This window comes from Pleurodeles waltl, chromosome 9 (assembly GCF_031143425.1).
Source record: "Pleurodeles waltl isolate 20211129_DDA chromosome 9, aPleWal1.hap1.20221129, whole genome shotgun sequence".
NCBI lineage: Eukaryota > Metazoa > Chordata > Amphibia > Caudata > Salamandridae > Pleurodeles > Pleurodeles waltl.
This window is the reverse complement of record NC_090448.1, coordinates 1,154,827,706-1,154,847,978: the sequence shown is the minus strand read 5'-3', so window position 1 is coordinate 1,154,847,978 and position 20,273 is coordinate 1,154,827,706. Positions and strand designations below refer to the sequence as shown.

The 20,273-nt window shown below is 43.8% G+C and overlaps 1 protein-coding gene across 1 annotated transcript in view; it reads left to right on the top strand.

Annotated features, from left to right (window-relative positions):
- FAM98B (family with sequence similarity 98 member B) overlaps positions 1-20,273 on the top strand; it is a 35,052-nt gene that overhangs the window by 10,788 nt on the left and 3,991 nt on the right. The window contains exons 4-7 of the mRNA XM_069209009.1: positions 1,518-1,690; positions 4,892-4,972; positions 5,889-6,005; positions 7,392-7,559. Coding sequence (XP_069065110.1) covers positions 1,518-1,690; positions 4,892-4,972; positions 5,889-6,005; positions 7,392-7,559 — 539 coding nt within the window. The remainder of the gene's footprint in view (positions 1-1,517; positions 1,691-4,891; positions 4,973-5,888; positions 6,006-7,391; positions 7,560-20,273) is intronic.

Below are 20,273 nucleotides of genomic sequence, written 5' to 3'. Positions count from 1 at the left end.
CACTGAACAAGACACACAAGCTGAAACGTCAAGACTGGGCCAAGAAATATCTCAAGACTGATTTTTCTAAGGTTTTATGGACTGATGAAATGAGAGTGAGTCTTGATGGGCCAGATGGATGGGCCCGTGGCTGGATTGGTAAAGGGCAGAGAGCTCCAGTCCGACTCAGACGCCAGCAAGGTGGAGGTGGAGTACTGGTTTGGGCTGGTATCATCAAAGATGAGCTTGTGGGGCCTTTTCGGGTTGAGGATGGAGTCAAGCTCAACTCCCAGTCCTACTGCCAGTTCCTGGAAGACACCTTCTTCAAGCAGTGGTACAGGAAGAAGTCTGCATCCTTCAAGAAAAACATGGTTTTCATGCAGGACAATGCTCCATCACACGCGTCCAAGTACTCCACAGCGTGGCTGGCAAGAAAGGGTATAAAAGAAGGAAATCTAATGACATGGCCTCCTTGTTCACCTGATCTGAACCCCATTGAGAACCTGTGGTCCATCATCAAATGTGAGATTTACAAGGAGGGAAAACAGTACACCTCTCTGAACAGTGTCTGGAAGGCTGTGGTTGCTGCTGCACGCAATGTTGATGGTGAACAGATCAAAACACTGACAGAATCCATGGATGGCAGGCTTTTGAGTGTCCTTGCAAAGAAAGGTGGCTATATTGGTCACTGATTTGTTTTTGTTTTGTTTTTGAATGTCAGAAATGTATATTTGTGAATGTTGAGATGTTATATTGGTTTCACTGGTAATAATAAATAATTGAAATGGGTATATATATTTTTTTGTTAAGTTGCCTAATAATTATGCACAGTAATAGTCACCTGCACACACAGATATCCCCCTAACATAGCTAAAACTAAAAACAAACTAAAAACTACTTCCAAAAATATTCAGCTTTGATATTAATGAGTTTTTTGGGTTCATTGAGAACATGGTTGTTGTTCAATAATAAAATTAATCCTCAAAAATACAACTTGCCTAATAATTCTGCACTCCCTGTAGAGTTGTAGTGAGATCCACCCTATTCTCCTTTAAAGCTGTAATAGTATATTAATGGACAGGAGATATTCGGGGGTACTAAAGTGTACCTGATGTTCATGACTTGGTTGGGGCTGCCACAGGTCATATAATTTTGTAAAAGTGTGGGGTAACTGAAAAGTCCTTGTTATTTGCCTCTCATTACATATTAAAAAGCAAAAGTAGTTTTATATGTGATAATGGATTATTTAAATGCTGGTTCACCATTGTTTGGTCATACTTAAAGAATTTGAAGATGAGTTAATAAAACAAATACTGGAAACCAGCGTGAGCAATGTGTTCTTTGTGATAACTGATTTGTGGATGAATGAGGAACAGCAGAGCACCAATATCTAGATGTGGAAGGTGTCATGGCCAAAGGCATGGGTTTATGGAATAGCTGTGAGATGACTGGCTGGCTGTGTGCTTCTCCTGCTTATTACTGCATCTTTTCTACCCTCTGAACACTTTGCTAACATTCTGTTGCCTTTTTCCTTTTAGTATTTCTAAGCACCGAATTGCAGGCGCTGCGGATCGCCAAGAACAAGCAACCAAAAGAAACACCTAAAAGTAATGCAGCACTGCTGGAAGTTCAGGCCATTTCTGACATCCTGGGTCTGCCAAAAGATGCTTCCGATGATGCACAGACTATACTCACTAAAGTAGAAGCAAAGGTATGATGTGTTTGACTGTGTGTGTGTGTGTATAGTTGCTGTGCTCGCCTCTCTTTAGAGAACCCAGAACTTGGAGTATTATAGCAGTTGGCTTAGGAATGTATGCACTGATGTTGGCTTCTTTAAAGAACCTCTGCAGTTGGAAAATTAAGAATGGCACACAAACACTATCTTTCTCTCTCACACTATTTATGTTCTCTATTCTTACAGTAAATCATTTTCTGTCTGTACATAAATAGTTTCTGATGGGAGTAATGGGGTTTTGAGATGTATGGAAAGAACTATTTGATTTTGACGATGATTCCACTTTGTTGAAAGCTGTATAGTTTGCTAGGAGCAGAGAATTATGTTGGACATGAGTAGGTTTCAAGGAATATGAAGGTGGACATTAGTATAGAGAGATGCTACCAAGGATAAGTCAAGGGGTTGGGACAAGGAAGACGAGGAAATTAATGTTGATAACACAGCTGCACAACATCACCAGGGTGTCCTTGCAGAAGAGGAACTCGGTGATAAAGCCCTGCACACAGTACAAAGAAAGCCAGGCCTCATGAAGAACAGTCGCCCAAGAGGCAACTTAGCGTTCAGGATTACTAAAGAACATTTAACATTAATACTGAAAGGTACGTGGGATAACCAGTCAGGAGTACCATTATTAAGGCAGAAGCCTAGCAAGTTCTTCAAATATACCTATTACTGATGCTGGGTCTGTAAAGCTGATCACGTTGGTGATGTTATAAACTGTAACATAAAGGGAATGCCGCAGCGGACTGGAAAACCCACCTATCTTTCGGGCTTTGCCCACAAATCTTGGCAAAGCGGTAACAACATGGATGTAGAGCTTAATACAAGTACGGGAGACCAGGAGCTAGAGAGATCGAGTGCACAAAAGGAGAGCAGGGAAACATGCATATCTTTTGGCAGAGAGAAAGCAAATAGGTCAAACTAGAAAACTGGAAGCTAAAGCAGAAGGGCATGAAGATCACACACTGGGAACTTTGGAAATATGGAAAAGAAACTGAGGACTGTGAAAAGAATAACTAATGAAAGTAGTAGAAGTTCATGAAGTAAGGTTGCACTGCTGAACAGTGATAGCTCTGGAAAGAGTACAGCCACCTAGACAGGTCTACTGCAAGACATAAAGACACCTGCTAAACAATGAAGGTTCAGTCAGAGATTGCACTGAAAGACACAGCTGGTCAAGAAGTGGTTAGGAAACAAGGAATTTCTACAGCGCAGACCTCTCTGGAATGAAGCAGGAGCACTATCCAAGAACAATGCTGGATCGAAGAAACCAAAAGCTTTAAAACATCTCATTAATGGTGACAGCCCTGCGCTGTGATCAAACTAGGACCTGCAAGTTGTAGACGTGTAGATGCATCCACCCGTCCTTGGTCTAAAAGTCAGGGGACAAAGCAGTGAGCATGGGATTCCAGGGAATGCAGTCTTTAAGGAAAGCTTACGGGTTGCCTCAAACCCAACTTGTCCCTATAGTATAAATCAAAACCTAAGGGAAACATAAGGCCCCATTTTGGGTTTAGTGGACAGGGTCTTGGGGGTCACTAATGTTTTGCTTTTTGAGTTTGGAATTTTTTTTTTGAAATGTTTGGTATATTGCTGTCAGAACCTATGGCAGAAATACACCAAACTATATGTGCTTTGAAAGGATCTGAAGTGAAGGTAGTTCCATTCAATGCACAGAGTTGTCCCCTGGTACAGCAGACAACGTCAAATTCGGGGGGCAGAGTACCATTGGGCTGATGGAGGTGATGCCATCTGTGCTGAAAAAAGGGGAATATTTGCCCTTGGGAAATCTTTACTCATTGGTGAAGGAGTGTCCAGGAGTTACCCTCGTGTACTTTCAAGTGCTCCCTACAAAAATAGCACCTTACCTCAGCTCACCAGAACTCATCTGGACCTGAGGAAGAACAGAAGAGGACTTGACCTGCTGCCTCTCACCTATGTGGAAACCTTCTGGGGCTGGACCTGCTCCCATCTGCACAGAGGGCAGAAAAGAAACTCTAAGGTTCTGTTAGCTGATCTCCTTTGCGGCTACAGGGACATAAAACACTGCTAGAGACCTTTTCATGGAGTGATTAGTTGACTAATGGCAAATGGACCTCGACTGGACTGTGCTGGTGGCCTCTACTGGAGTAGGTTCTGGACTGTAAGAGCAGTCATTGAGGTACTGGGAGCCTTCTAAATGACCAGGAGGAGCTACTCCAAAACATTGGACTTTGAGTGGATTTCGTTGGATGCAGCCTTCATCATTGCCCCATTGGAAGATTTCGACTTCCATAAAAAGACTAAGACAAGAAGGTAAAAACTTTGATCCGGGCAACCTACTTGGTGAATCCGACTTCCATTTCATCTGGCCTGGTCAGCTGAGAACAGTAACTTATTATGGGTGCTTTACTTTTCTTGGTGCATTTTATCACATAACTTTTAAAAAGTATTATCTCCAGTTGATCTGATTTGATTTGAATTTTTGTGTCCTGTTTCTGGTTGCATTTTTGTATTTTAAAAAATGTGTTTATTGTGTTGTTTTGACCTTTTTAGTATTTTTTTTTTTTTTTTTTTAACTTTTTGGTACTGTTAGCCTGCTGACTTTTTTACAGTTCTCAGATTTTGGGGGTACATTTGAGGTACAGGCACAGAGGGGGCAGGCTCAGTTTAAGGAAAAGCTGAGCCTTAAGCCGAGCCTGTCCCCCTCTGTGCGTTCGTTACCGGGAATTGAGTTTGGTTGGAATTTTTTTTTTTTTTTTTTTTTTTACTTTTGTGTTGGACCAGACAAGAGTTTGGACTTGGTACTTGGAAGGGTCTTATATCCTTTTCAACTATTAACCCATTTTCTTACAAGTGCAAAACCAACCAAGTCGCAAACTAAACAGCACTATGGTAACCTATTTAGCTGCAAAGTTTTTTTAGTTGCAAAATTTTCTGGGTGTGAGCACTGAATCTGATGCCTGCGTCATGTGTGGCTTGTCTGACTCAGCATTAAATAGAGCTAGATTCTGTAAGTTTGCATGTGACTGATCATTGCACAGTGGCATAAATGCACCTATTGAAAACTTCTGTGGCTACCCCCTGGGTGTGTAACATGTGCAAGGTATTAATTTCGTTTTTTGCCCCATAGCAAGCATTTTGGTTCCTCGTGTCCTGATTTGTGCCAGTGTTTTAAGATGTTTCTATTTTTTTCAGATAAAGGACATCCTTGCCAAAGTAAAAAAGAACCATGTAGGAGCACCATTGTTTAAAGGAGAGTTAAAGGAAGAACAGACGGTATGAAACCCTTCTACTAAGGTACCCTGTTGACTGCATATTGCCACCACAGGACAAGAGTATGATGTTCATTCTAACTCCTATTCAATATCTTAATTCATAAAATATCTCTCAATGTACCTTTGTTTCTCTTACGCGTACCGAAGGAATGGCTTTTTTTGGGTGGCAAGGCATGGCTGGGTTTCTGTGGGTCAGGGCCGACACTTGTTCACAGTTTGCTAAATATTTAACTCTGTGGTGTGAGCTCAGAAGAGACTTCACAACCACAGTCTTATTGATTTCCAGGTATCCTATGGATTTTCCCTCAGCAGCATGTCCTTCTCTTTAAAAAAACAAATATTCCAACAGGTTGGCATTATCTTTCAGTCTCTTTCCCTATTAAGTATACAAAAAAGTGATGGATGGAATGCTTGAATACATCTCGGCCACTGTTTCCACCCAGCCACATGCAAATCAATCTTGACCCTGCTCCAGTGGGAACAGTCCAGCCTGAGCACAAGCAACCCAGGAGCAGTTTCACCCCAGTTAGGGCTCATCATCCAGTTTTAGTTTGGTTCAAGAGACACAATGATGCAGCCACAAATGGCAGCCATGTTGTTCCCTAGACACACGCCTGCATCACCATGCATGCAGCCGCCTACAGAATGAAGTGGGTGCCTTTTTCTGATTTTTTTTTTTTTTTTTTTTTTTTTTTCACCTGCATGAAAGGGCTTTCTAATGTGGAGCAGCCCAGGAGCAAATGGCAGCTGCCAGACCCTCCAAAAAAACATGGGAGAAATAATTGTTTTAAAGGGCCTTGATTGCATTTGACTGAAGAAGTTCTAGCTCACTCAACCCCAAAGGTTGGTCTGCTTTAGAGAATAAAACATCTTTGTTATTTGAAAATGTTTGCAATTTTTTTCATATTGTCCTGCAGGAAAAACTTGAAAAAATCAACTCTGTCCTTTCGAGTGAATATGAACGCCGTCGCAGAATGCTGGTGAAGAGGTTGGATGTCACGGTGCAGTCCTTCGGGTGGTCTGACAGAGCAACGGTAGGTATGACGAGTGGAATCACTGTTCATTTACCTCCAGCAAGTGGCACACCAGCCTCACTACACCCCAAAGTCACATCCCCAAGTATTAGTTCACTGAGGTGGCTCTGGTGGCTCATTGTACTAATGCATCCACTTCTGGGATCAGTGTTGGACCTCAGGATTACACTCAGGTTTTCCATCCCTGCTAGTTGAGAAAGTATTTGCCATTGAGTTCGGTAGCAATTAATATCTGCTATTCAGTGCCAAGATACCCCAGGGCGAGCATGTGCTTTACAAATACACCTATTTTATGTTAACCCTGGACTGCACTAATGATGATCAGGAGGTTAGCACTGTTACTCTGTGATCACCATCACTTCCCTGAATTCAGGTGAACAAGGGTGTCCTAGAAATGAACTAATTAATAAAAGGCTAAATAATGGAAGCCTCTGGAACAGCTTGGTCACACTGGGAGTACAACAAACACCGCAGTGGTTTCTCATTACGGACACCCTGTTGTGGCGAGTATGCAGTTAATTTCCCAAAGCAATGCCCTGCTGATGGTATATTAATGTATTGACAGCAGAGCACAGACCACAAAATTAAATCTCTGTTTAAGCCTCAAAAAGTTGTTCTGGCCTTAACCAGCTCTTTGGCACTCATTGTTTTGACCATGGAAGGAGGAAAGGCTGAGTTGGCCATGCCTGGAATTGAACCTACGACCTGCTGGCTTCCCTCTGACATAAACAGACCAAACTTATTTCACTTGACAACACTGTTCCTCACGATTGCTACGTTAGCTGTCCCATGTGTGATGTTTTTTTCTTTGTTCATCCAATTGCTGGTGTTTAATGTTGAAAAGCCTCCCCTAAGTGTTTAGATTGGCAGTATTCATCCTGTCCATCTCCTTGGAAGTGTAGAGGCCAGAGATGCAGTTGAGCTTTCTTGGAGGCAAAACCATGTCTTGCTGCTCTGATTTGGAATGGGCGACCACATCACTGGCGGCCAGAGCTGCAGCTAAGCGCCCTGTACAGCACTGTGAAAAACCGCCATGGAGTCGCAAGGGTCGCTGCTGAGTGAGCAGCCATAGAAAGACCCTCAAGTCCAATTTTGGTTGCCTGTACCTCAATTGTACCCCTAAAATCTGAGAAGTGTTAAGGTTTGTGGATGATTGTTTTACACCAGGGAGGTGTGAGTGTACAGAAGGAGCCCCGCTTCATCTGGGTGCTTCATAGGCATACTGTGCTGGGGAGGGCAGAATGCAGCTATTGAATTGGAAGGGCTAAGTTGCTTTAAATGCCATTCTTTAATCCACGTAGATTTTGCCACATTAAATCGGATCTTGACATTAACTCCATGCATTCAGTGTCCCCATCTCAGTGATACATGTTTTTCATCTTTCAGGCAAAAACAGATGAAATAGCAAGAGCCTATCAGCCAAAACGTTATGCCCTGTCTTCAAAAACCTCAGTCACGTTGGCTCATCTTTTCGCTGCAAGAGAAGATCTCTCCTGTATTGTCCGCACCAGCAGTGGTAAAACCAGGGAGAAATCTGTATGTGCAATCAACAAGGTGAGTGTATGGCGACAGACTCTCCCTGGGTCGTTCCCCATGAACCATTGAAAGTTTATCAGTTATCCTACTGGGGGCAGTATTTCCTCAATTGGCTGTAGAGTCTGTCCATAGTGCCTGGACATTCTCTTCGTAAGGGTTACCATATTAAATATCTCTCTTCGTAAAACCAGTCTCTAGTGCCAGATGTTTCTTCATCTCTGGCATGCACCACATCTGAAAATGCTGCTGATAGGGTTGTGGGTAGTAGAAAGAAACAGTGGAATTCCTACCTTTGCATTAACCTACGTTCAGGAGCTTTGGTGATGCGTAAAGCCAAGGGCCTGACTCCTCCTACTCATCTGAATGAGACACTCCACTATAATATACTGCTCTGTTACAGGGACACCATGTAGTCCATTTTAGTTTGTGAAATGCAGAGTTCTTGTGTAACAACCATTAGACCGTTCAGACAGCAGCCCTATCTACAATACCAATGCGAAGTGCTCCCTTTTTAGCTCAGACATTTCCAGTGTGTTCCTTCAGAGGTGATGCCTTGGATGAGGAGGCTGCAAACCTGTAGGTGTAGTTCTGCAGCTTGAAGAATTTTCTGGATTCACGTGCTGTGCATTATTCCGCCACCTAGTGGTTGGGTCTGGAGTTTCTGCTATTTCACCAAGGTTTTTAGTCCGTTTTTTAGGGTTGAGTGCAAAGCGCTCCGATCCTGCTGTAATCTCTCTTTGGGCTTCTAACCACGCCCATGTTACGTCAGCCACTTTCATTGGTTCGTAGGCTTGCCTTTTAAAATCCGCTTGCTTTCATTAGTGAAAGGCATGCATACGTCATGTCTTTTCTGGTGTTTAGCCCTCCTCGGGCGCACCGACCAACTACTGGAAACATACCAGGCTCTGTGTTTTCTGTATGGTTTCTGAATTACTTTTTCTCTTTATTTCGCAGCGCGACCTTGCTTTTTTTTTTTTTCTTTTTTTTTTTCCCTCCAATTAATGTGGCAAGAAAAGAACGGTTAGGAGTTTACAACGCTAATAGCTCTAACTTTACGAAATGTGAGACCCTTTGCATTGTAAATGCCTGTCCTTTTCTACCTTTGTTGGTGGGCATTGACAGAACCTCCATTTGGTGTCTCCTTGTGATGTCTTCTTACTTATCCAGATGTTCCCTTAGGTCACTATCTTCAGATTATTATTATTATTATTATTTTTTTATTCTTCCATCATCTTGATGGATGTGGGTGAGTCGCTTGTGAATCTAGAAAGATGCTTCAAGCGGCAAAAGTACACCTAAAGGTAAGAAACTTTAAGTTTTGCAGTGTGAATCTTTTCTGGATTCAAATGCTGCAAATTGATTTTAAAGCGGATTAACTAATGTGGTGGCTGGGTTGAAGATACTCATGACTTTTAAATATATGCTTTAGAACCCTTTGTCCAACCTGAACTTCATTATTCATCTTAATGTCAGTGCAAAAACGTTTTGTAAACGTGTGCGCTGATGACCAAGTTGCTGCCATGCAGATTTCTTGTAATGGAGTATTTGACAAAAAAGCAATGGTCGCACCCTTTTTCCTTTGAGTGTGCTCCAGGTGCGGTTGTTAATGCTTCACATTCAATGGCTTGACAAAACTGTGACATAACTGAATTATTTGTGCAATCCATCCTGCAGTTGTGATCTTTGTTTTTTCTGAGTAGCTCTTTGAGAAAGATACAAACAGTTGCTAAGTTTTCCTGAAAGGTTCTGTCTATTCTATGTAGTACATAATGGAGCATCTTGCATCCAATGATGGAGCATCTTGCATCCAATGTGTGCAATGTTCTTTCAGCATGTCTTTGGATTTTGAAAGAAATGTGGAACTTGAATAGATTGGTTAATGTGAAACCAGCTTTGGTATGAATTGTGGCTCTGTCCTCATGACAATTCTGTCCTTGAGAATTTGAAAATGGGGTTCTTGAATTGTGAGTGCCTGTAACTCACTTACCCTTTGTAGGGAAGTAATAGCTACTAAGAAAGCGGTCTTCAGAGTTAGCATCTGTAAAGTAGCTTTGTGCAATGGCTCAAAGGATTCCTTCATGAGTTGCCTAAGAACTAAATTTAGGTTCCATGTGGGTGCTGGTACCCTTCTTGGTGGTGCGGTCCTGTTTGTACCCTCTAAGAATCTTTTTTACAATTGGTGCTGTGAAAAAAAAACTTCTTCCCATTTGACCTATTGTATAGTCCACTATAGCAGCCAGAAGCTATAGAACCTTTTAAGGATGCTTTTAATATTCTTGCTCAACTTCGTTTTCACACAACAAAATGAAAGTCTTTTCAATTTTGCTATATAACATTTCCTAGTTATTGGCTTTCCAGCAATCCTTAATACTGCCATTGTATTTTGTGGTAACGTCATGTGTCCAAATTATAGGGCTTCAGGAGTCAAGCTGTTAGCAGTACCTTTCTGTTTTCCATTGACAGCAGATCCTGTCGTTTTTAGGAGTGTTTTAAAAGTTCCTTGAGCTAATTGTACTATCTCTGGGTACCAAGTTTATCTTGCCCATTGCGGAGCAATTAGAATCAAGATCATGTGACTCCTTTTGCATTTGTTGATGAACTTGTGTAACTGGGATTGGAGGAAAAGCGCATGCAAATGTCCCTTACTGGTTTAATGACTGAGGGTGTGGCTGTCTGAAAGCAAAGTTTTGGCATTTTGCATCCCAAGGTGTTGCGAACAGATCTATTGTTGGTGTACCCCACTTTTGGAATACCTTTTTCACCACTTTCTGATAGAGCTCCCATTCATGGGAGCATGAGGCCTGCCTGCTCAGTCTGTCTGCCTTGCAATTGTCTTACCCTGGCAGCAGATGCATCACTTGAATCTCCAAGTTACTCTGAATTGCCTATTTCCAGAGTTGCCAAGCTAGCCTTCATTAGGTGCGGGTATGGAGTCCCTTCCTGATTTTTGATGCAAAACATAGTTGTTGTATTGTCTGTTTGAATTAATATTGTCTTTCCTTGGAGGTGTTTCTGGGAAGCTTTCAATGCTAGAAAAAAAGTCTTTGACTCCAGGATATTGGTGTGTTTTACAGCATCCTGACTCCCCAGATTCCTTGTATTTCAGAGACCCCATGTGAGCTCCCCAACCTATATTCGGGCGTCTGCGGTTATCGTTCCTGAAGGAGTTGACTGCAGAAATGGCCTTCCTTATGTAATGTTTTCTCTCTTGAACTTCGCAATCTCCTCCAGAACCTTCTGCGTTACAACAACTAGATCTTCCCAACTCCCTGTCGGTAGAGACCATTTATTTTGAAGCCACTCCTGAATTGGTCTCATATGAAGTCTCACATATCGGATCAAGGGAATGCATGATGCCATCTTCACAATAATTTCCCCACAGTCCACGCTGTCAGAGCTTGCCCCGTGCAGTAACGGAAAATCTCCTCCAGAAGAGACGGAGTCCTCTTCTCGCTGGGGAGCACCTTCCGCTGAATCAAATTCAGTCTTGCCCCTAAGAAAATGTTCTCCTGTTCTGGAGATGACTTCTCTATGTTTAATGAGAAACCCAGAGTATACAGTGTCTTCATCACCATTAGAATGTTCTTCTTGCATTTTTGGTAAGAGTGTGTTCTTACTACCCAGTCGTCGAGGTACAGATATACATGTATACCCATTCTTCTGGAATGTCCTGACACTGCAGCTAGGCAATTTGTGAATACTCTTGGTGCGGGCTTTATTCCGAAGGCCAGTACCTTGAATTGATAATGTTTTCTTTTTCCCACAAACCTTAGATACCTTTTATGCTTTACATTCATTGGTTTGTGCAAGTAAGCATCCTTTAAGTCAATAGTTGCCATATAATCTCCTTTTTGCAGTTGTGGAATACATTTCTGTAAAGCTGTCATTTTGGACTTTTATGTCTTCAAAAACTTGTTGATAAACCTGAGATCTAGGATTGGACGCAGTGATCCGTCTACCTTTGGTATTGGGAAATATGTTGAGTAATTTCCCTTGTTGATTTCTTGATTCAGGACCTGTGCTATTGCTTGCTTAACAATTCTCTGACCTCCTTGAGAAGTGATCTGTTTCCTCCCTTGAATGGTTCTTTTTCTTTGGACCGCTTGTTGGAGGGAATTTGTGTAGATCTATGCGCTACCGAAATTGTATTGTGTTTAAGGCCGTTTGTCCCTCCATTCCTGAAGAAAGTTTTGTAATCTTCCACCTACTGGTGTGTTGTGATGGTATTCTGAATCTTTGCTGTTTCCTATCACCGATTTTATTTGTGATGTTGTTGATGCAATGCAGTAATTTATTAGCAGGAGTTGTACCTCCTCTAGTTGGCTGTCCTCTTCCTTTGGCTCTTTGTCGAAAGGAATTTCTTCTTTGCTGTTGTTACTGCCAGCTTTGTTGTGATGCAGAGGTCTTAGTAGCACTGTGGAATCCTTGATGAGAACTCCCCAATTGGAATGTACCTCTAGAGGCTGGTCTTCTTGCAGAGAAAGACCCCCTTCGAATTCCTCCACGAAAGTGCAATGCGCTCATGGACCTAGATGTTTCATTGTCCTTTTTAGATTGAGCATAGCAGCACGCAAGTGCTTCTTTTCCGACGTATTGGCATCTATGTGGGCTTTTAACCACGCCCATCACTTTCACTCGTTCGTGGGCTTCCCTTTCAAAAATCCTTTGACATTGGCAAATACTTTTTGTTTGTCCCTCCCTGGAGCAGTTTTGTTACCGCCTTGGCCATTGACCCTATTACAAGGATAATTGCATGTTTGCCGATATATTTGACTGCGAGCAAACTTTTTTCCTTTCGTGTCTCCTTCGGGCTCACACTTATGGGGGCCGTGGCGCTTTGAATTGAGTTGCTTATGTCAACTGCTTTACATTTAATTTTCAATTTATGTGGCAAGAAAAGTCCAGTTAGGAATTTACAACGCTAAAAGCTCTAACTTGAGCAAACGTGAGACTCATTGCATTGCAAATGCTTGTTTAGCTGGTTGAGGCTTTCCTCTACTGAGTTCCCGAACAATTGTTCTCTGTTAAAAGGGGTGTTTATTATGTTTGCTTGTACTTCAGGTTTGAAACAGGAAATTCTCAGTCGTGAGTGACTCCTTAGATTAACCCTCATCATCAATTGGTGACTAGACGTGTCGGCAACATCCAGTGCGGATTTAAGCAAGTATATGCTGTGTTTTTCCTGCTATCTACCAGATGTGCTGCCCTCTTGTTATACTTTTCTAGGAGATGTTTCATTAATTCTCCTGTCTCTTCCCAATGCTGATATGTGTGTCTGAGCCAAGCACTGGAATTTGCAATGCGCCATTGGTTTGCCACACTCCACTCCATCCTATGGCCCATGAGTGCCATCCTCTTGCTTTCTTTATCTGTGGGCTGCCCCGATGTCGAGGGGATGTTACCCCCTCTTTCTTGCCATGGTGGTTATTACTGAATCAGCCGGAATAGTACCTTTAATGCACGCTGGGTCTTTAGAAGAAAACTTGTATTTTTTTCTCAGCCCTCTGTGTGACTGCTCTTCAGGTGGTTGGTTCTTAAAAGGCTTCCCTGCGTTGATTGAGAATACTTGGTAGCATGGGCAGATACTGGTTTCTTGCTTGGCTTGGCAGTCCAAAAGGAAACATGACTGGGGTTTATCCTCCTCCAGTTGTACATTAAACTTGTCTGCTGCATTTTTAATGACGATGTTATACATGTCAATATAATCTGGGGGTGAGGGTTTGGATGGAAGATTTTCTACTTCCTTCTCAGGCGAATCCCCCTCTAAATCTTCCCATTATGTTTGTATATAGTTACCTTCCTCTGAAGGTTGATACATTCCTTGTACCTCCTCTTCCTCATAAACGAATTCCTCCTTTTCTTCTTGAGGCTCCAGTGTGAGAGGTGCGCGAATTTCCTCGGCTTCTGCCTCCAAAATCTCCTTCTTCATCAAAGTCTTCTGTGGGATCCTGAACACCTTTAGACTTTTGGCAAACTTCTTTTTTTTTTTTTTTTTGTATCAGTGTGGCCATTTCAGCCTTGGAACCCTTTCTCTTTTCAATTTTGAGGGGCTGCTCTTCGGGACTGCTCGTCGAATGTTTCCTCTTTGACGTCAAAATCTGCTTTGCCGAATGTTCATACTGGGAGCTTTGATGAATTGTTTGTGGTTCAAGGCCTTTCGGCGAAGAAGCGTCCTTTGCCTTTCTGTCTTTTGATGAAGCATGCTTTATTGGAGTTTTCTCTCTACTGGAGACCCCCTTGAGGGCTCCTTGGCACTCCCTTTCATGGGGTGTGGCTGTGGAAGGCAAATGTTTCGAAGCAGAGGCTCCATTTTGTGCCTCAGAGTCTGATTTCCTTGACTTGGGTGCCTTAGCGGAATTTGCAGTCCCTTACCTCCTTTCTGCTCTTCTTTGGTGCTTCTTCCTAGACTTCTATGATCTCTTTTTCACCCTCCGAAGCTTCTCCTTCCACTCCCTTCGCAACATTTTCCTCGTCGTCACTGCAAAGTTCCAGATCTTTAAGGGATGGTGTTGATTTTCGGCCTTGCAATGAGCCCTCCCTGTCTGGGGAATTCTCAGCACTCCGTTGAAGTTCTTCTGTTGTCTGCTCCTTGTTGATGATGTTCTCAAGCTTTGATAAAGTTTTCGATAACGTTTTTCAGCAATTGTTTGAAGTTTTTCATCGATTTGGAGATGTCTCTGCAAAACATCCAGACCCAATGGCAGAAAAAAAGAATCTGAAGATGGTGATCCAAGGTGGGGTCATCCGGAGGAAGTACAATGATGTCACAAGGAGACACCAAATGAAGATTCTGTCGACGCCCATCAACAAACAATGGTAGAAAAAGAAGACGGACTAAAAAATTTGGTGAAATAGTAGAAATTCTGGACCCAACTACTAGATGGCGGGATAAAGCACAGCATGTGAATCCAGAAAAGATTCACGCTGCAAAAGAAGTGGTATTCACATCCGTGTGCAGTTTATATAGTGCAGACCTAGCTACAAAGCAATAAAGGGCCATGTAGTTATGGACATGGGAAACAATGCTTCAAGGCAGTGGTTCCCAACCTTTTGATTTCTGTCGACCCCCAATTTAACATTAATGGAACCCAGGGACCCCCACTGAATCATCATGGGAATCCGGGGACCCCCGTCTGAGTAATTATTGGAAGCCGGGGACCTAATTTGTCAATATTTGTTAATACTTTTTAAATTTCTAGGCTCTCGCGGACCCCCTGAGATGTCTTCGCGGACTCCCAGGGGTCCCCGGACCACAGGTTGGGAACCAATGCTTTAAGGGTTGCAGGTGGATGGAGTTGTGCTACAGTAGAGTGGATTACTGCAAGAACAGGAGGGAAGGTATTTCATGTTTGAGAAATGGGTGGGTTGTATCTTGTATGCAGCACCTGGAGCGGGGCAGGCTATGTGTTGATCAAGTGATAGACCGTAGGGTAGGGAGAGCAGAGCCAAGGTCAGCAACTGCATTTGCAGATGAGATTGCAGCCAGGGGCTCGGAGTAGTGAATTGATACTAGGACTTTCACTGAATTTATACTGGAGGTCTGTGACGTTCTTATTGAGGCGATTGCAGCACTTCACACTCTCTGGACGCAAAATATGCTTATCGTCCGCCCTCGACCAAACTGCCTTAGTTTTGCCCATGCATGAGGAAGTTCTTCAGCTGAGCTCTTTCATCATTGTTGCATCCCAGTAATATTGTACTGCTTTACTGCTTGAACTTTACTTGGAGGTTGAAGTCTGTGCTCTTACTTCATCAGCCCTTCTTCCATTAAGCATCCCACTCTCTGTCCACCCTTCATGGGACCGCATATGTTTATCCTCTTGGGAGACCGAGAGAAAGGTACTAGGTTTAGGGAACTAGGGCAGGTACATAGGGGGAGGTTTGGGTACAGACAGAACCTTGCAAGTACGTCTCCATTCTGTAACTTCTCTGATAATTCTCCGAACCCTTCATCCTGGTTGCGCGTGGTGCCCCATCCAGTGTAAGGAAGGTGGGCTGATAGAAAATAGCAGGCAGAGTAATACTGGAGCTCATGCCACAAATTGCTAAGACTGTTTTCTAAAATATTGGCAGCTGTACATTGGTATATGCCACCAAACCAATTTCTCAAGTTTCTTAGTGGCGTTCTGAGAGTAAAAATCCACAAGCATTGTTACCCAAAAAGTTAATATTCAAAGGCATTATTCATTCCTTGAAGCTACCAGAATCCAATGTAGCCAGAACTTCATGGCTGGCCTACTTAGGGCTGCAGTGTTCCCCAAGAGGAAATTGCCCCCTCATTTCACACAATATGCTAAAGTAGATCTGAACCAACCCACATTTTAATTCCTGGAAATTTATAGCATTGTTCGATCAGAGTCACTAAACAAAGCGCCAAGCAGACAGTGTCCTAGTTGACCAAATTAAATGCTGAATGGATTTATGTGTTCTGTGTGTTATTTAATACTGTGACTGTTGCAGTCAATTCTGTTAATATGCAAACAAGCGATTACTGGTCCTAGTTTTAAGAATCAATATAAATCCATTTCTTTGTTTTATGGGCTTGTTGTGTTTATTCATTCTTCTACCAGGTGATTTTGCAAATTATTGCTAACCAGAATGGGTTGCTCTGCGTTATTCTAATTGTATTGATTCGCACCATCCCAATCTTGTCACGTGTATATATGAGAAATGTTGTTTGAATATCCACTCTGCATCGTGAAAATGAAGCTATATTCTGATTTTCCTGGTTGCAATCTGTTTGGGTAGACAAGAAGATCTTGATGATCTTTAATCCTCTGAATGCCAGGTTGTTTGTGCACCTTCGTGCCAGAGTTTTGTTTTCAAAAAGTTGGTATTGTGTTGTTCATGCACATGCATTTTTGTGGTTTTTTTGTTCACCCATACAAATCGTATATTTTTTGCAGATTCGGGCTTTTGTTGCAAACCCTGCGTCAGTATCTCAGTGCAAACTGAAGAGGTCATGAAAAATACAGCTATATTTTCAATTTATAACAAATTTGTTGCATTCCTCAAATGGACAAAGCTAAATCCCAGAATGCTTTAAAATTCCACCTTGCCACTTTAGTAAAAGGTCCCCCTTTATACAAATCAGTACTGACTCTGCTCCTCATGGGATCGGTTCGTCCCGAGCTGCTAGGCGAGGACCCTTTGCAGAAGGGACCACAGGCAACCCCAGTTTGGTTTCACCCTACTTGGGCCTGTCAGTAGAGCAGGACTGGACCAAGGCTGGTTTGCATAATGAGTCTTTGTCTAAAATGTCACAGTGGGTGAAGAACGATGGCCTGGATTGTGGCCAGTGGCGGAGTGTAAAATCGAGCATCACCTTATTGTTTTTGCACGTCCTGTTGTACTGCACATAATGACTGGGCGATTGTAAAACATGTGGGGACAGACCCCTGAAACTTAATGTGTCTCAGATACACAAAGGGGCTACTTTAGAAGTTGCATAAAATTGATCCCTGACCACCCTTGCCCTTGTGTTGCAAGGGAATGGAATGAAAAACCTACAACATTATGACAGATTTATACCTTTTGTGCTAATTCATAAATCTGTCCAGTGTACATAATAACAAGATTATTGGGTAGATGGGTTAGTAAAGTACCCTCTTGGCATGGTTACTCCCATTATCTGCCTGTTGTCAGTGTGTTTAACTGTTCACTGGTATCCTGCTAACCAGGAGCCCAGTGATTATGCTCTCTCCCTTCAAACTTGGTAACTTACATCCCACATTTGGCATACTGGTACCCCAGGTAAGTCCCTAGTATATGGTACCCAGGGCATTGGTGTACCAGGGGATTCCCATGGGCTGCAGCACGTACTATGCCACCCATGAGGAGCCCAGGCAAAGTGTATCTGCAGGCCTGCCATTGCAGCCTGCGTGAAAGGGTGCATGCACCCTTTTCACTACACCAGGTCACTGTAAGTCACCCCTAAGGTGGGCCTTCCTAGCCCAGAGGGAAGGGTGCAGGTACTGGTGTGTGAGGGCACCCCTGCACTAGCAGAGGTGCCCCCACGAACTCCAGTTCTATTTCCCTGGACTTCGTGAGTCCGGGAACGCCATTTTATGCGTGTATTGGACAATGGTAGTGACCCATGTCCAGCTAATGAATCGTAACTCTGAACCTATTTTTGGTATCAAACATGTCAGAATCATACCTGAGTACTGTTGTCAGTATTGGAAGTATGATTCCATGCACTCTGGGGACTCCTTAGAGGACCCCAGCATTGTTCCTACCAGCCTTTTGGGGTTTTCCGGGCAGCCCAAGCTGCTTCCACCCCATCAGACAGGTTTCTGCTCTCCTGCTGCTTGAACAGCTTAAGCCCAGAAAGGCAGAACAAAGGATTTTCTTTGGGAGGGGGTGGTGGAACACCCTCTCCTTTTGGAAATAGGTGTTTTGTGGCTTGGGAGGGGTAGCCTCCCCAAGCCACTGGTACGCTTTGAAGGGCGTATTTGGTGTCCTCTGTGCATAAACTAGTCTACACTGGTTCAGGGACCTCCAGTCCCTGTTCTGGCACAAAACTAAACAATGAAAAGTAAAGTGACCACTCCCCTGTCCATCACCACCCCAGGGATGGTGCCCAGAGCTCCTTCAGAGGATCTGTGGGTTCTGCCACATTGAATCCAAGGTTGGCAGGGACCTCTAGGAGCATCTGAGTGGCCAGGTCAGGCAGGTGATGTCAGAGTCCCCTCCTGAAAGGTGGTCACCTGGCTAGCTGACCAATCTCCCATTTAGGGCTATTTAAGGTCTCTCTCTTGGGTGGGTCCTGAGATTTGGCTTGCAAGATTCCAGCAGGACTCCTCTGCAACCTCTACTTGTAGCCACTGGAACTGCGACTGGAACCCCCAGGGACTGACCATCTGCATCCACGACGAAGACACTGCTTGCAACATTGTTTTCGCAGCTCCTTCCAACTTCTGCAACATTTCTCCGGCTGTGCATCCTCGGAGGGTGGCAAGTCTTCAATCTGCACGAGAGAATCTCCCTTGGAGTGAAGGAGTCACTCCCCTGCATCCGCAGGCACCAACTGCAACGACGACCGGGTTCGTCGATCTCCTCTCATCCTGAGCTGCATGGATCCTGCATCAAGGGTGGTGGTCCAGAGTAGTCCTCTTGGTCCTCTCTGCCAGCTGTCCAACTTTGGTGGAGGTAAGCCCTTGCCTTCCGACGCAGGACAGTGCCCACGTGAACCACGTCTCTTGCAGCTACAGCTGCTTCAAGTGATCTTCAGGCTCTGTGTAGCCCTAGACCCCAGCATTCCTTCCTGCAGTGCACAGCCCTCTGCGTGCTTGTCCTGTAGCGTGGGACCCTTCTCCAGTTCTGCTGCGTGGGCTCCTCTGCAACTCCTGGTTCCTCTTCCGGTGGGTCTCCTGTGGGGGCTGCCTCTTCTGCTTGGGACTCTCTGCCTTGCTGAGGGTCCCCCTAGGATCCCCCTTACTTCCCCCCCCCCCCCAATTTGGTTTGAGTCGTCCTGGACCTTGCTGGTCCCTTGCAGCTCCCTTGCAGCTCCACTTTTGCTTCTGCTTTTGCCAATGCTTGTTGGTGGCTTGTCCAAGCCACTGACCGACTGCAATCATCCTTCTGGCATGGAACGTCAACTGCATCCTCTAGCAACTCTTCACCTGCTCCATGGCTGCATTCCTGACCGTCTTCATCCCACCGTCGACCAAGTCCTGCAACCACAGCTGGGTAGGTAGTAGCTCCTGCTCCCCCTGGACTCCCCTGTGACTTCTGGACTTGGTCCCCTTCTTCCCCAGGTCCTCTTCAGGAATCCACCACTGGTTTCTTGCAGTCTTGTCTGGGTATTGCATTTTCTTCCTTTTGGGTGGTTTGGGGAAAATCCAGTAACTTAATCCTTTCTTCCTGGTCTCTGGGAGCACTCTGGTACTTACTTTGGGGTTTCCTAGTAGCCCCAGCTTCCCCCTAAACATTCTACTTACCTAGGCGGGGGTCCTGCATTTGGATTCCTTTTTCTTTTAGTATATGGTTTGGGCTCCCCCTAGGGTCATTATTGCACTGTTTTCTATTGCTATTTATGATTACTAATGTACATATCTAGTGTGTTACTTACCTCCTATTGGAGGGTTGCCTCTCTAGTACTTTTTGGTAGTTGTCACTAAAATAAAGTACCTTTATTTTTGTAACACTGAGTGTTTTCTTTCATGTGTGTAAGTGCTGTGTGACTACAGTAGTATTGCATGAGCTTTCGCATGTCTCCCAGATAAGCCTTGGCTGCTCCTCCACAGCTACCTCTAGAAAGCCTGGCTTCTAGACACTGCCTACACTACACTAATAGGGGATACCTGGATCTGGTATAAGGTGGAAGTACCTCAGTTATCCACCACACACCAGGCCAGCTTCCTACTGATGTTAAATAATGCAGCTTAATTTGTGAGCTTGAACCATCCAACTTTTGTTTATGCCAGTGCATGGTTGCAATAATGTGTTTCACCCGAGTTATGACTCCACAACGCAGTATGAAGGGATTTGTGTGCCCTTGACATACACTTATAGTTGAAGGCCGTGGCGACATCGTCTAGTGACCCAGAGGTTACTAGAGAGCGATTTTAAAATAGATTTTATGGAGGAATAAGTTTTTAGAGACCTCTGTTCCTCCATCCAATATCTTTGGGAATGGATGGCTCCACTTATGTTTTGATAAGGGAGTGCTGGAATTATTAGGTTTTTCCCAGGAAGTTACAACTTAGTTGTGGAATGCTGTTCTAAGGT